General features: G+C 36.3%; 2 protein-coding genes and 1 long non-coding RNA gene across 5 annotated transcripts; 1 reads left to right on the top strand and 2 right to left on the bottom strand.

The window, feature by feature from the left end:
* Positions 1–597: 597 nt before the first annotated feature.
* Positions 598–9,006, bottom strand: lss (lanosterol synthase (2,3-oxidosqualene-lanosterol cyclase)). Its single transcript, XM_055215918.2, has 22 exons — positions 8,858–9,006; positions 8,085–8,253; positions 7,818–7,956; positions 7,376–7,484; positions 6,960–7,081; positions 6,771–6,867; positions 6,539–6,674; positions 4,976–5,084; positions 4,768–4,886; positions 4,569–4,666; positions 4,464–4,491; positions 4,321–4,377; positions 4,141–4,212; positions 2,808–2,858; positions 2,564–2,713; positions 2,299–2,395; positions 2,079–2,184; positions 1,936–2,001; positions 1,765–1,845; positions 1,397–1,567; positions 1,230–1,308; positions 598–994 (listed from the first exon to the last, which is right to left on the bottom strand). The coding sequence occupies exons 1-22, from the start codon at positions 8,869–8,871 to the stop codon at positions 857–859; spliced, it is 2,208 nt and encodes a 735-aa protein (XP_055071893.2). The 5' UTR covers positions 8,872–9,006; the 3' UTR covers positions 598–856.
* Positions 9,007–9,191: 185 nt separating this feature from the next.
* LOC129452199 (uncharacterized) lies at positions 9,192–15,510 on the top strand. 3 transcript variants are annotated; one of them, XR_008647006.2, is made up of 3 exons: positions 9,192–9,350; positions 9,465–9,577; positions 15,181–15,510. It is a non-coding gene; the product is annotated as an uncharacterized lncRNA (long non-coding RNA). The 3 variants fall into 3 exon arrangements; XR_012358386.1 differs by having other exon boundaries at positions 9,465–9,611; XR_012358385.1 differs by lacking the exon at positions 15,181–15,510 and having other exon boundaries at positions 9,465–9,846.
* On the bottom strand, positions 9,689–16,572 carry LOC129452198 (sterol 26-hydroxylase, mitochondrial). Its single transcript, XM_055215916.2, has 9 exons — positions 16,299–16,572; positions 15,711–15,901; positions 15,274–15,473; positions 11,949–12,146; positions 11,625–11,788; positions 11,016–11,182; positions 10,859–10,940; positions 10,561–10,761; positions 9,689–10,477 (listed from the first exon to the last, which is right to left on the bottom strand). Exons 1-9 carry the CDS (start codon positions 16,536–16,538, stop codon positions 10,364–10,366), a joined length of 1,557 nt encoding a protein of 518 aa, XP_055071891.2. The 5' UTR covers positions 16,539–16,572; the 3' UTR covers positions 9,689–10,363.
* Between the last annotated feature and the right edge of the window lie 483 nt (positions 16,573–17,055).

Below are 17,055 nucleotides of genomic sequence, written 5' to 3'. Positions count from 1 at the left end.
AAACTACTCAAAAAAGTAAAAGTACACAAAAAACTACTCATTTACAGTAACGTGAGTAAATGTAATTTGTTTCTTTCCACCTCTGCTAGTGTTTGATCATGTTGATGGTGCAGGCTTGAAAGAAGTGCTGCTGTTTGCCATCTTTGATCTTTCTGTTTTGATATAGCGCGTCTTGTGCAACGCTGAACGCTCTCACTAGAGTGTTGCCCACTGCGCCGCCACTGACCGGGGGGGCTGAATCGATTCATAGGATTTGATGAATCGATATTGAATTGAGAAACAAATAATTGCAATGCATTGATGAATCGATATTTTTACCCAGCCCTACAAAGCACAGTCTTTTACTTTTTGTATGCTTGAAATGCCTAGATAAACACCCTACCATGTTTACCAAAATCTACAGTATACAACCAAGGCACATTGTATGGAAGTCTTTATTTCATTCAGCTTGATCTTCCATTTTCAGTGTGTAAAAAATTTACCAGAAACAATAAAACCTTATTAAAACATGAACATTTTCTTTTTTCATTATTTAAATGATCTGGCAAACCTTAGCCACAAAAGCCAAGAATTGTATCACAAAAATGGTGAGCCTAATTATTATAAAATTGTTTATTTGAAGAGTACTGAAAAATCACATTATCTACAAAATGCAATGCCTTCTTTCAATGTTTACATGAAGACAAAAATTAATAGACTTTATAGACTTTGATATTAGATATTCTATAGACTTCTACAGACAATAATCCCTACTTTTTTAATGAGCAGCAAACAGGTTTGTTTTAAAGACAAATTGTCTTTGATCAGGCACAGTTAACTACTGCTCATTCGGAGCACAGATATGACAACATCAGATTCACAGCTTGAGCTTTCCAGTCAGAGAGCTGCAGGGGTAAAGTCGTGAGAAACGTCCGAGTGTCCACACAGGAAAAACATTCCTGTAAGTGGTGTAGCTGATGGCACAGCTTTTATTAAACACTCCAGAAATATTCTCCTACAAAAAAACAGCACGTGAAAGATTTAGAGAGTGAATGAATTTTGAACATTTGTTAAAACTTGAAGTCCCTGTAAAGTCAATAATTAAAGTCATTAATTATTTGGTATTTTTTAAACATTCCAATTTGGCTGGGTGCATAATATCAACATTTTCTGTGGTGTCACAAACTCAGAAAACATTTAATATCTGACTTTACAGGGACTTTATGTGGATAAACAAAAATAATGCTTACTTGTGGCCAGTCTCCATTGGAAAGCTGCTTATCAATCAATACCTGAATACCCCTCTCAATTACTCTGACATCAGGATACCTAATAAAAAAGACATTTTTAAAAAATCATGAATGAAGTTCTGTATCTAAAAAAACAGTCTGCTATAAGACACTGGTACGAATGTTACCTGACAGCCATCAATCCCATCAGAGCCCAACAGGTGTTGTGGATCTGGGAGTTTTTACTTTGAACATAGCGTCGCTGCTCACATGACTCAAAGTCTTCCCCCCAACCTCCATCTTCCATTTGCTTAGACAGCAGAAAGTTGCATGCATGCTCCACCTCCACACAAACAGATCTGCAGCAATAGTAACACACAAGGGAGTTACATTAGGAGGATGTAGGCTTTCTTTAATGATGCAATACTGTATTACAAAAAAACATGAAACACAAAAGACTTAAAGAATAATTATTCACTTTGTTTGCCACCTTGGATTTTTATCTCTACTGCAATGTATTTTGGGATTATATCTAGATGGAAAACATATAACTTACCCATTCTGAAAAGTGTGGCCCATACATGCGAATGCCTCCAGACCAAACCAGACACCATATGTGAAACAGACTCCCCAAGATCTAATACAGAAAACAAGAGAGACAACAGACTTCGAGAGAACAGAACAATTTCTTTAATTATAAATGATGCATTTAAAAATCAATGCTTACCCTTCCCATGAGCCATCATGCCTTTGAATCCTCCTGCAGAAATCCAGCCCCTCCTGAAGAGTTGTCCTGTATAATCAAGAGATGCTCTTCTACCAAACCATTTCTAAAATCTCAATATGCTGAAATATTGCATTTCAATGTACCTAATCTCCTCGGCTCTGTGTTCAGGATAAACTTCGTGAAAGTGTTTCAATGCCTGCATTACAGCTGAAGTGCACTCAACATACGTGTAGTCAATCATTATGTCACCTGAGAGAGAAAGAATGAATGGAAAACACAACTATGACTAATTGGAATCTAGTCAGGCTATACGTCACATTTCATTTGACAAACGAAACTGTGTTTTTTTAACATTATGCCCACCGAAAACTTCAGATGGGTTTAGCAGCTCCAGCAGTCTTCCTCCACGCTTCTTCTCATATGTAGCAAACCCTCCATCAGGATTCCTCATGCTTAGCAGCTGAAATAGATTTAAAGGGTCAGAGATTATAAAACAAAGTAGATATTGTGTCAGATCAGACACAGTTTGAGTTATAGAGGCTTTTCGTTGAGCCTGTTCGGTCTAAGCACAGCCAAGGCACATAGACACAATATTAAAGGTGTATGTATTTGAATTTTAGGGTTGTACCACATTGACAGCATCAAAGAGTCTTTCTTTAGGAATTTGTTTTTTAAGGAAACCGCATTGCTCCTGTAGTAACATCACAGATTTCAGCCCCTCTGCTGTACAGTCCGCAACAATCCAACCACAGTCACGTGTGCTGAAGGGAAAACCTCCCTGAATCACACAAACATAATCATTAAAATTTGTTTATAGAAGAGCAAATTAACAATTAGTATTACATGTTGAAATGTAATGCATAAATGTTAACCTTGTTCATTTGCCTATAGTATTTTTGATATTCTGGAGGATTTTCTTTAACCTGTAATAATGACAAACTGGTTAGAGCACATAGAGTGATTATTTAGGGTACAGTAGATCACAAGAAAAATGAAAAAATCCATTACCTTAATGGCTATCACATATTATTTAAAATGAAATGTGTTTACATCAGTGCTTGTTTGTGATATTATGGTTGTTTACCAATATTTTACTGTGATACAGTTAATGGTTCCTGTGTTACAATAATGACTAATTAATGAGACTCACTATTAAAGGGATAGTTTACCCAAAAATTAAAATATTGTCATTAATGACTCACCCTCATGTCATTCCAAACTCGTTAGACCTCCGTTCATCACAGTTTAAGATGTTTTATATTTAGTCCGAGAGCTTGTTGACCCTTCATAAAAAATCTACGTACGATATACTGTCTATGTCCAGAAAGGTAAAAAAACATCATCAAAGTAGTCCATGTGACATCAGTGGGTAAGTTATAATGTGTTGAAGCATCGAAAATACATTTTAGTCCAGAAATAACAAAAATTACGACTTTATTCAGCATTGTCTTCTCTTCCGTGCGAGACTAGTGTCACGTGACTGCAGTGACGTGGATGACGTACGACATGGCTGATGTATTATCTGGTGCGCCCCAGCTGTTTTGTTTTTGTTTTTTGTGCGCCCAGGCTTCATTTACAGTCTGAGGGAGACACACTGTAAGTTTGAAAAAAAAACCTTTGCAAACATGTCTGAGGATAACACGTCGTCCGCGTCATTGCAGTCACGTGACTTTAGTCTCGCACATGGGCTTCACAACAAACGCGGAAGAGAAGACAATGCTGAATAAAGCTGTAATTTTTGTTATTTTTGGACCAAAATGTGTTTTCGATGCTTCAACACATTCTAACTGACCTACTGATGTCACATGGACTACTTTGATGATGTTTTTATTACCTTTCTGGACATGGACACTAGTATTCCGTACGTAGATTTTCAATGAAGGGTCAACAAGCTCTCGGACTAAATCTAAAACATGTTAATTTGTGTTCTGAAGATAAACGAGGTCTTACGAGTTTGGAAGGACATGAGGGTGAGGCATTAATGACATTATTTTCATTTTGGGGTGAACTATCCATTTAAAAATAAGGGGAATTTCTTGGAAACTCTACAGGGATCATTTTATTTTGGGACCTGACTATGTTTTCCCAGGTTTCATAAGAGTTACACATCAGTATTTCCTAGTACAAAACTGTCGATATCATTAATATCCACTAAGTTCCTTTAAGAATAAAAAATATGTTTAAAAATAAGATTTATTCATGTACCTGAGTCACGTCAAAGAAATTATGGGCTTGTCTGAGACACTCCGTAAACCTGGGAACATTTTGGGCACCTGCCTGTTAAAAAAATGCATATCTCAGCAAAGAAAATATTTGCAAACAGTTATTCACAGCCATCTTCTTTCTGTGAATAAACATAGTTGAAGCCAAAAAAGATCTGTGCACCTCAAGATATGCTTGCACTGCAAAGGCAGTGTCCCATAGCTGTGATCCATTTGTCCCCTGAACACAAAAATAACAAAGTTAAGTGAGATTGCTAGGTTATGATACAACATATGCAATTCTATTATAGTATAATAACAACTAACCTGCATTTTCATTCCATCCAAACCTAGCCTGGAAAGTTTGGGAAAATGTTAACAGGAGGACACAAATATGAAAACACATTAGATATACAGTATCAGCTCACTAACCATAAATAGTCTGGAATCCTAGACACATGCTCCTGGAAGGCCGGTGAGGTGGGTCCTTCCACATACCAGCGGACCAACATATTGATCGTTTTTGAAATCTGATAAATTAAGAAAAGGTTTCTATTATTTGTGCAACATCAATATCACAACTTGTTTTTTGAGGAAGAGAATTCATTCAAAATCCTCTCAGTTTTCTCACCGGGCCAATGCTGATACACTTAGTGAAGCGATCGTCCGCTTTGATATGATCATAGAGCTCCTTCACTGCTTTTTCTCTTAGTGTTGTGCTGTGATGAGCTTCATACGCATTCAGCATCACTGTAAGGTTATGTTAAAGACTGTTATGTGCATAAAACTCTAGAAAGATAAAAGATTTATTATGCATAATAGTGTAACACTTCTCTTACAATAAGCAACTGTAAGCAGGGTGCTGTGTGGTGTATACAAGTCACAGGCTGCTACATTATTCCTCTGAGCTGGCCAGTTAATAGTCGAGTAATCCTGGACGTACAACTCCTGTTTGAAACAAATACAAATAAAAAACAACTGTGATTAGACACTAGCATGCTGCATTGTTCATTCAGTAGTGACTAAATGCTGATGGTTTGGTTGAATAAGAGATATTAAAAACAATGGCTGATAATTTTCATTCAACTCTTAATGTAAGATCAAGCACATTGCATTATGGGACAGACTAGTATTGCGTGCTCTGATGTATACTTCACATTTTGACAAATACATCATTCGGGTGTTTCATGGATACATACAATTATCTTACTGCACAGTATACATACTGTCAGGCAATGACATTAACGTGTCTTAACATTAATTGCTCACCAGGCACTGCATCCAGTGGCTTTCCAAAGGAATTAGCCACTCAGCATCTTTACTGGCCACAATTTTGTTGTTATGAAACTATGTTTTATATTATTAACGTTGACTATGGGGTTCCAAAAATTCAATACATTTTTAAAAATGTATTTAGAATCATTGTATTTTGGTCCAAAATTACTCATTTGATGCAATACAATCAAAATACAATAGACGGCGCAGTGACTTCATATATTTCATAAGGACAAGCAAATACATTTCTAATTTTACATTCCATATGGCAAAAAGTGTATTCTTTGTAAAAAAAAAATATAATGCTAAATATAAGTTAATTTTATAAAGTATATTTTTGAAGTTTTGAAATATGTTTACTTTTAACCTTTTTGAACCTGTTCGTAAGATAAAGGTTTTTTCCCAAATGCCACGTGAATATATTTTTAAATGCTTTAAAATTGATTTTTTTTAAAAATATTTTTCAAAATATACAAAAAAATGGCCAAAAATATATTTGCTGAAATTTTGAAATATGTTTACAAAAAAGAAAATGTACACATATATTTTTGGGCCATTTTTTGTATATTTTGAAATATATTTTACATTAAAGCATTTAAAAATATATTCACGCGGCATTGGGGAAAAACTTTATCTTAGGAACCTGTAAACATAACAGGTTTGAAAAGGTTAAAATTAAAATATTTAAAAATATTTTTGCCATATGGGCATGGTTTACGTATTGTAAGTATGTAGTAAAACCATAGTAACAACTAATTTAATATGCTCCTACCACAGTGATCATATTTTATGGTACTTTATTGGTAATCAATCTGGTAAAAAATATGGAAACAACACTTTTACTGTTATAAAACCATGGTTAATTTTTAAATAGTGGTCAGTTTGAAGAATTTGCAAAACGAGATAACTCCATTTATTTTTTATTTTTCAGAAATCTCGTTTTTTTGGTTGTGCATTCCACTTAATTTCAATGCAACTGCAGTTGGTTTGTTTTGATTTAAACTTTAATACAGCTAAGTAGCACCATAAAACAAAATAATAACATGATAACATAATAATAAACATGTTTTGACAAAAATGTTAAAAACAGAGTTTTGCAACAAAACACTTCATTTATAGAACTGCACCTGTCTTAAAGTGAGCACCAGATCGTCTTCATCAGCACACAGTCTGACTGCATAGCAGTAACTCATAGGCAGATAGACCTGGCGACAATGGCACCATAAGGTAGAAGGATGTGCTGGCATCCAGGTAGGCAATAACCTGATCAAATTAAACACAACAAATGCAAATGCAACTACAAACATGAACAAAACCAACACTACACTAACTGTGAGAGCTAATGAATTGTCTGCTTACCACATTTCTGGAACGAGTGTATTTATTCCTTCCCAGCTGTATACGTTCAGGATGGCCAACCAGAATTTACCCCAGGATGGTATACATACAGCACCCCCTAAAACAGAGCAGAACCATATGTGTCTCATTTAATAAGCTACAGCACAGATGAACATACAATTTCCTCTCAGTATAACAGCAATCGCAGACCTTTGCTGTGTAAATTATTCCTTGCCCGGACCAAATCTGGATCATCAGGACCAACTCCCAGAATTCTCATGCTGGTATAATTTAAAGCTGTTCCAAAAACAGTAGATTTATCCTCAACGTGCCTGGAAAATAAACATTTCTGATCATTCCTTTATTATTTTAGTAATGCTTTAGATGCACACATTAAAAACCAAAACATGATTTACATTAGTGTAGTACTACATGAGAAATATTCAAAATCACAATTCACAGAAACACCAAAAGAAAAAATTATTTTAAAATGTATACTATCTAATCAGCTTTTTAGAACAGCATGAATTAAAGGCAGAACAACTGAACTAATATTAAATGTATCACATGTTACAATTTACATACTATTATTATTGTTTTCATATTTGAGTAATGAAAATACTCACAGGCCCCAGCCTCCATCAGGCAGTTGTACAGAACGAAGGTATCTGACCATCTCCTGTTTCCATGCTTCGGGAAGAGGGATCTTTGCAATGTGGCATGTTATAAGCAGACCTAAAACCATCAAACAAATGCAAAATAGGGACAGTTTAACAGCAAAGGCACCATTTAGAGCACTTAGCATGTGTTATGAACAAGACCAACTGCTCAGACAGGAAGTCTAAGCATGCATTACATGGTTGTTATTATACATATGTCCTATAAGTTACATAAAAGTAACCTACAAGACCATAGGCAGGGGACGTCACTAAAATGTAAAAAAAAATTTTTTGCATGATCAAAGAACAGACTACAACACAAGGAAAGAAGTGGGCTCTTCATTGTCTTTTATTGGCTAACTGAACACACATTTTTTTAATCTAATGACCAAAATGTCTTAAAAGTCACCTGGTAGTAAGAAAAGTGGTCCACCATAATCTCCAGCCCAATGGCCATCTTCAGCCTGCAGACGGCCGAAGAAATCCATTCCCTTCAGTGCAGCATCTACTGCAGTTTGTGCAGGAGGAGACTCAGAGATGAACTCAGACTGAAACAGATTATAGCATTTACATCAAATACAAAAACATACGAGACAGGCCTCTAAGATCAAGCTTTGGTAAAAGAGTGTCTTTTTTTATAAATGTAATGCATTGTCTAATATGGTCTTATGTTTACCGTGTCCAGTCCCAGGGAATGACATTCAAGCATGTTCTGCTGTCTGTCGATGCTCTCTGAATCCTCTATATACCGCCAGGTCTGTCTGCCTTCTACATTATTCAACCTCCAACGCCAGAGATCCGTTACAGGCTCGGTTTTATATGGTCCTCCCCTTCTACGCAAACACCTGTATAAACATTAAAGTGTAAGACATTGATGGGCAAATAAAGTCTCACCTCGTAATACCCATTAAGTTATTAACAAACCTTGCATGATGCTAGATCTACACTTACATAACATTTATGCATTTGGCAGAGGCATTTATTTAAAGCAACTCACAGTGTATTAGAGCCTGTATATTTTATCAGTGTGTTCTGCGATCGAACCCACAACCTATTGCATAGCTAACGCCATGCTTTCCCACTGAGCTACATGAAGTCTTTATGGAGCTTTATAGTTTTTTTTGTAACGTTAAATCTCCTGACATGCAATGTAATGCAATTGTTTTCATATTTTATGTATTTATAATTTTAGTTATTGTATTAATTAAAATTGTATTTTAATATTCATCACATTGTTAACATTTAACATTTAAGAAATAAGTAACATTTAACATATTGACAAATTACGTCATGTCATAATATAGATAACGCTATTTATTATAAGCACAATCGTAATAATACTGTAAAAACATAATAGTCAGAATGATCAAACTTTAATAATTTAACTCTAATGTAATAACTGTAAACAACAACGATAAGATTTACAAATAAAATTAATCAAATACTCACGTTCCCTCTGTCATCTTTTCAAGCTCACATGCAACTCTTAGCTACTTCAATAAAACCTCACATTTACAAATACCAAGATTCTAACTGCCTCATTTCAATGAATCTGGGAAATGTAGTTCTTTTTTCAACCTGGACCTCCCTCTTATTGTCAAAAAAGGAACTACTTTACACTACATGTCCCATAATTCTTAGCGCTGCCTTTCGAGCGAGTTACCGCATGGAGAGATATGACCATAGAACGATCCCTCCAATCACAAGCTACAAATACAGTGCGTGGCGTTCAGTTTTACACGAATGACGTTCAGAGTGTTATGAATAAATAATGAGCCGCACCCGTAATAAATCCACAAAACGTGCTTTACAGCATTATAGTCGAAACTAGTTTTAAAGAATATACGCAACACCAAAAGTTTATTAGGATCTCAGTTTATAATAAACGTGGAAGCAAAATGTCTATGGTTTGGTTTATCCATGATGAGAACAGACTAGAATTGTGAGTACGGTAATGCATTACTATTAAGATCCTACAATGAATGGGTGTATACATACAGTACAGTAAAGTAAACCGATGGAATTAAATAATAATGTATTGATTATTTCATTGGAGATGGAACCTTGACCTGCCTGGATTCTCTGATAACAGCTCACCCTGACACTGAAGCACAGCCATGATCGACCCTGACCCACTGAATGACACTGGTGAAGCACAGGTGTCCTTAGGTAACCACCAATAAATCACAGACATGACAGAGTGGTCAGTGATTTAATTTCCTTTAAACACTTAAATTCAGGTGCATAATGAATGGCATGGAGAAAACTTAAACTTTCAAGTTTTTCATGGTATGTTTTTTATTTCCTAAAAATGTCTTTTTGACCCTGTTTCCCTATATGTTTAGACCTGTATGTTTCCCCACAATCCCAATTTGATAGAGGCCTTTTTCAACTGCTAAAAAGCCATGGCCTTTTAGGGAACAGTGTCACACCGAAAACAGAAAAGGAATATATTACATTTAAAGGTATATATTTAATGACATACTGGACTGTGGGCCTATATTGTCATTCTCCATATCTGTCACAGCAGATCTTCATCATCTAATGCAAATTACGCTTATTGTACTGAAAAGCATTACAAAAATTATTGAAATGTATGAGAACTGTACAATGTAAAATGCACATGGTAAAATAATTTTAAAACATCAATGAAAAATAACACAGAATATATTTCATATAATTAATATTACAAATATATAAATACATTTTAATTATAATAATACTAAATATAAAAACTGAATATTAGATGTACAGTGCAAACTAAACATTTATGCTTTTTTAATCACAAATGTGTGCTTATCATTATTTATCAAAATATCTTCTTTTGTGTTTAACAGAATAAAGGTGTAGAACAACAAGAATGTGCATAAATAATGACAGAATTTATATTCTTAGGTGAACTATCCCTTTAAGCTGTATTCTCCAGCTAAGACCGAGTCACCAAGATGGTGTGTTTTATCTCTCCACAAAGTGAAGGTTGACCTGTCTATCCGCCACAAGCACTGTGCGATTGATTGCTTGAACCTCACCTATTGTTGGGTCTGGTCTGATTTCAAATAACTTGATTATCTGTAAGGAAATGACAGTCAACAAGCATCATTTATAATATCTAAAAAATATACGTGCCTAGCATGAAATAAATTGATTTTTACCCTGGCCAAAGCCAGATACATCTCCAGTTCAGCAATGCGACGACCAACACAACCTCTGACTCCAAAACCAAATGGGATCGACCCAAACGGGTTGGGCCTGGCTCGGCCATCTCGGAGCCAACGTTCGGGTTTGAACTTTCTTGGTTCTGGAAACACCTTCTCATCATTGCTTATCGCATAGTGGCAAATGGTGAATGTTGTCTGTATAAAAAAACACTTGATATAGCCAGGCTGGCTTTTAAATGTTGAATACTTTTTAAGTGCAGAAGAACATTAGGGAGGAAAAAAATATTTTTACCCTTTTATTGAAAAAGTGTCCACCAATGACCACATCTTTTTCTGCCATGATACGAGCATTCATGGTGACCACAGGATACATTCTGCATAGATTATGTATACACATTACAGTCTTTGTATTATCATTATTGTTAATAAAATGGTTAAAAATGCTCTACCTCAGTGCTTCTTTAATGACAGCTTTTAGGTAAGGCATGCTGTTGACTTCCTGCGCAGTCGGGACTCTGTCACCCTTTACGATGCGGTTTACCTCCTCATACAGAGTAGCTTGAGCTTCTGGGTCTCTAGATAGCAGATTCAAGGTCCACAACATAGTGTTGGAGGTCTAGCACATGAAGAAGACAGTAGTAAGTAAACGCTTAGACAAAAATGTATGTACTGTATGCTTACATTTACGCTTACATTTACACATCTAACAGGAATGTGCATTACATTTATTAAGAATTGCATTAGTCATTTAGCTGACACTTTATTTTAAAGCAATTTAGGAAAATCACAACGGTTAACAGCTTTTTAGAGTATCACAGAAATAACAGAAGTATCAAAAAGTAAAGAAAGCAGGAATAAAAAAATCACAAACCAAAAAGTAAACCTGATGGTTAAATACAATAACATTCAAATAATTTTTATACAGAAAGTGTCCAAGAGTGTTCTCCGGTATAGCCTTTAATGTCCTTTTTTATATATGTCCTATTTTTATAGGATAAAATAAACGTTGAATCACATTAAATCCATTAAGATGAATAGCTGGGGTCAATTTATCTTACTGTGTCCACTCCAGCCAACAGCAGTTCAGCAATGCTTCCATAAACGTCTTTATTGGACATCTTGACATTGGAAAGCAGGTATGTAAGATACTCCCCAGCAACCTCCTGATTTGTATCAACACGCTTTTGAATATCCTCCATCTTTGTGTCAATCAGTTTAGCAGCTAGACAAAACCATAAAGCAATAAAAATCATAGGCAGTGAGGTACAAGAGTCTGTCCCTGACATGTGTGAACAGTAACAAAACATTACTGTGCAACAAAACAAATACTATTTCTAAAAACATTGTGTCTCATAGCAAAATCTCTTAAAAGATAAGCTTACCAAATTTAAATATGCCCTCCCAGCCATTGAGGTACCGTCGCCAAAATGGTAAGTAATCACGAGTCCAGTTTGGCAGCATTACTACAGGCATGCTGTAAGTGAACATTTGTGCAATGGAGTCAATAAAATCTTGTGTCTCGGCAGGGATCTCTTTCTCCAGGCAGCCAATGCGTGTCTCAAACAGAATAGATGATATGCCTAAATGAAAAAGGGCAGTCAACAACTTAAGCTAGCTATAGGGCAAATATATATGGCAGTTCATTAAAACGTTTGTGTTAAAATACATTTAAAATGAGCATGCATCTTTACCATATTAATAAAGCTCCTGTATAAAAATGTATACCCTGTAATGCACTGTAAGTGGCTTTGGATAAAAGCGTCTGCCAAATGCATGAATGTAAGGAATAAATGTAGTGTCATAATATAAAGACTGCTAATGTGCATATCGCATTATATAAAGTTACTAAATGTTTAGGTCAATGCAGATCGCAGAGAGAGTCATACTTTCTGTCCCCCCCCCAAAAAAAACGTGAACATGTATATTGTTGTATAATTTTCTGTTTTTGAATATATTTTATTATTAAAATTGAATTTACTAACTTAAAGCATTATCATATAGGTATGGAATGGAATGGAGCTTTTATTTGTCATTGTACAAGTACAACGAAATTACAGCCATCAACCTGTCCATACATACAATACATAAAAAACAATGGGGGGTAGACAGAACAGGTTGACAGAGCATTGAGAAGAAGTACAGCATTACATGAGGGAGGGTAGGTTAAAAAAAAACACAAACCCCCAGACTATGCTCCAAAAGGAGTACAGTTTGGGAACAGGGAAAAAACACCTCAGCAACATAAGCACATAGTCAGTACATCTTACAACATGAACAACACACAACTTGCAACACGATAGGGGGGAATGGGGGTTGGAGATAGCCCAGCGCAGGCAAGCAGCCATCCGGTCCTGCAGCCATGTTAGGCGCTGGTCTCAGACCCGTCTGTCCGGCTGGGGGGTACGAAGCGGCGAAGGCGAGGGATTTGGGTACTGGGTGGTGATTGCATATATATGTGAGTCTGTGTAAGAGTTTGTGTGTGTGTAGGCCTTCAGAGAGTCGCTTTGCCCGGCATCCCAAATCTCGGTGCCTCAGTCCGCAAGATGTTAAAGCGTTAACACAGCAAATTGCTATGGAGACGACCTTGATTAGGTCCAAACAGAGTCAACAATCATTAGGTGTCTTTGGGAGAGGGGTAAGGGAGTGCAAGAGCGTCTCGCTGCAGTGCTCTTCCGAGGGAGTTGTTGTTCCAGCAGCGGCCTTGGTCGAGGCCAGTGCTGGATAAGGGTGCCGAAAGCAGATAAGATTGCAATTATTTTGTCTTGGGGCGAGTAGCCGCATTCCTTTACACGACTACTCTCTTAGTCCATTCTGGTCCATCTGTTTTTTCAAATCCATTAACATCTCCTTGATGTTTTTCAAATCCATTTGCATCTCCTTGATGGTATCCATATTGCGGGTCATTTCCAAGTTGTTATCCAAAATGCGGTTAATAGTCCCAGCCTGAGCGCTGACCGCTCTGCCCACCGCTTCAATCATCCCGGGCAGCTTTTTTGGACTTTTGGCAGCTGTCACCGTTTTCTTAATTTCTCGATAAACCAGGGCAAAGCATAATCCAGTCAGCAAACCCCAGGTTATCATGGTTCCGAATAGATAGATATCTTCAATGTCCTCCACGGAAAGAGCCGCCAGACACACGACCCGCCAATTCTCCCATGCGTCCATCGTGTAGCCAGCAGCGAACGTTCCGGCAGGGCAGACAGGTTCCCCCGAACCCAAGCTTCACATCATCACTGAAGCTATCGCATCATTTAGCAAGTTATCCCATTTTTCCTCAATATCATGCAGTACAAATACAAAGTAAAAACTTTACACCACAAGCAGCTCAATATTAATTTTAAATTGCAATTCACACACTCCTACTTGGCAATCACAGTCTAGTGTTTATATTGCTGTGACATTCTTTGCAGTATAGGCCAATATTATGTATTCAGGTCTTGCCACATACAGCATATGGTTTACATGATATTGAGCAAAGTCAATTTTTTTGTTTTTTGTTTTATGCTTGTCTTACTCACTATGCAGATGCTTTTATAATCTTTTTTTGTAAAAAATGCTGGGTTGTTTTAAAGGTCCACTATGTAAATTTGTAGCTGCATCTAGTGGTGAGAATTGTAATCAACAGCTCAGTCCACTGCTCACCCCTCCCTTTCGAAACAAGTAGTGAAGCTACGGTAGCCAGTAGCCACAATGGACAAACACATCATCGCCTGAGACAATGGTTCTCATTCACTAATAACTGCATACATTTTTCGTATTTATATGCACACTTGAACTTCTAATGAAAACTTTCCGCCTAATTCACAACAGGTGCGTACGCACATGAATTATTTGGGAGGTTTTGGTGTCGCTGGAGGAAGCCAGTGCTGTCCACCGACCGGAGTAACATTAAGATGCGTTAACAAATATGACATTTCATTCATATGACAGAGACGCGCATCTCTATCTAAAATAAAACATTGATGATTGGACTTCTCATTACATTTACATTTACATAACATGTACATTAGGCATTAAGCAGACGCTTTCATATAGAGATTTAAAAAGTGAGGAAGGAAAGCGTAAAGTTTTGTCATTACGTGCATCTTCGTTATAGGTGTATAGGCTACAATAATGTATAATATAATGTATATAATAATAATAAAAATAAATAATATGTATAATTTAATACAGAAAATATAATAATATAAAAATAATCATGTAAATTTTATATATCAACATTATTATAAACATTATAATTATAGCCTAGTGTTTGATTAAAGCATACATGATTATTGCGTTGGTTTTAGGTTTTCTTGAATTTTTGCATTCGTGAAAACATCCATATACACACATCTCACGCACAAATTTGTGCATATGCATGCTTAATGAATGTGACCCAATGGGTGCAAAATTGCGCCTTCCATGAAAGGAGACCCGCGGTGTACGTAGATAAGAACGGCTCATTCTAAGGTAATAAAAACTTAACGGTTCATTTATACATCAAGGTCTTTATAATTATATAGTTATGTATATTATATAGCATTTCTGTTAAAAGATCCTTGTCAAGAGAGTTACACAATTCATCTTTAAAGTGCTCTCAATGTTCAACATCTTTTAAATTTGTGTTTCCAGGGAATCAAACCCATGGCCTTGGTTTTGCAAGCATCATGCTGAACAACCTGAGCTATAGGAACACCTTTTAAAAGCAATTTTGGAAGTGAATACCTTCGAGAGAGAAGCGGTAAAGTTCATTAGTCAGATCAGAGACCAAATCACCAGAGGGGCTGACCTCACGCAGATGGTAAATCCTTTTGATGAAATCTGTGACCACCTCATTAATCACATCCCCATATTGAACCGAGTCTTTTGGATGAAGCATACGTTTGTTCAGCACTGCACGCAGGTTGTACCATTTTTCTCCTTCCCTGTTGATAAACATATAATAAAAGCTCTGTTCAGATATCTTAAGTTATGCATTAGTTATATAGCTTAAATAATTCTATATTCTCTAATGCACTTTGGCCTTTTAATGATTTACATGCAGCATTACATAATCTTAAAGCTTTATGCAATCACATGCAGCACAAAAATGTTGTTGTTTTACTTATTTCAATAACAGCACTGTCCACAACAGTTAAAATGAATAAGTGAAGTGTTTTCACTCTGTAAATGGGCCGTAGCCGATGCCTCTCATGTCACGGTATTCTGTCCACAGAGTCATGTCTCCTCTAGAGGGAAACTTCTCATCTTTTCTGAGCAGTTCCTCCAGTAAGTCCACACTGTTTATTGAAATAGCCTTGAAGTTTCCAGCGTTCACACTGTACATGGGACCATAAAGCTGTTTCTCGTATAACTGGAGAGATGACACACACAGAAACTGATGCGAAACCAATAAATGCTTGTAAAGTACTTTATGTTACTGTGTAACTACTAGGAACCAGCCATAAATACATGAAGTTACTAGTTTTTTTGTTGGTTAGGTCCATGTTAAGTACATGTACTGTAAAATAAAGTATAAACTTGTTTATTTTTCTAACTTTTTTTAGGTCAATAAACATTAGAAATCACATCTAGTATAATTTAAACGTTTCAATTAAAAAATATTTTTTGTCACGATAACAGCCGAATTGCTTTAAACAGTCAGACCTGTGATTACAGATAATACTTCAGTACATATTATGTCATATGCCAAACAAGCTGTGCGCAGGTGTAGTGGCTGTGGTTTCTCTTAGCATATGGCCTCTGTGTACCTGCAGCTCATGCATGCGATTCAGGTACCCTTTAAAGAACAGTCTGCACAACATCCTAAAGGTTGTGATCTCTGGGAGATCAGATGCAGTCTTGAGTTTCCTCTGGCTGTCCTGTTCAGTGACGGCAGGACTTGCATTACCCACTGGCCGCCTTCTGATGTCCACAGCTCCTGTGCTGGACCTGAGGAAAACAAATCCAATTCTTCTTGCAGAGCTCACTGCGATATAAACAGCCATCATGGAAGCAGTGGAAAGAATGTGGGAAACCACGATCCTGTTGCACTCAGGAGGGAGGTGGGGCTAAATCCTCTCTGGTTAACTCTTTATTCTCTGATGTAATGAAATCTGCTTGTGGGAGTATTATGTAAACACAATTATTACAGATACAATACACCATAATATAACACCATGGGTGCCGATGGAAGATAGCAGGAAATATCTACTATTCCTAGTATCTACTAAAAATATATTTCGTGTGAAATGGAGAAAAGTGATATGTGTTTTGGAACTTGAGGGTGAAGCAATACTGAACTTATATCTTATGCTTATTCAAACATCTTATTTTTAAAAGAAATTTGCTAAAATGTTTGATATTACTTTATTAATCACAATCAAAAGTTAGACAAATATTATGTCTATATGGTGTTTAAATCATGTGCAAAATCATCATTCAAGACCATTGCTGAAGGGAAAACCTCCCTGAATCGTATTAAAATGCGTTTATAGAAGAGCAAATTAACTATTAGTATTTTATTAT

The sequence above is a fragment of the Misgurnus anguillicaudatus genome, chromosome 17 (assembly GCF_027580225.2).
Source record: "Misgurnus anguillicaudatus chromosome 17, ASM2758022v2, whole genome shotgun sequence".
Taxonomy (NCBI): domain Eukaryota; kingdom Metazoa; phylum Chordata; class Actinopteri; order Cypriniformes; family Cobitidae; genus Misgurnus; species Misgurnus anguillicaudatus.
The sequence above is the reverse complement of the archived record's forward strand: the minus strand, read 5'-3'. Positions and strand labels throughout refer to the sequence as shown.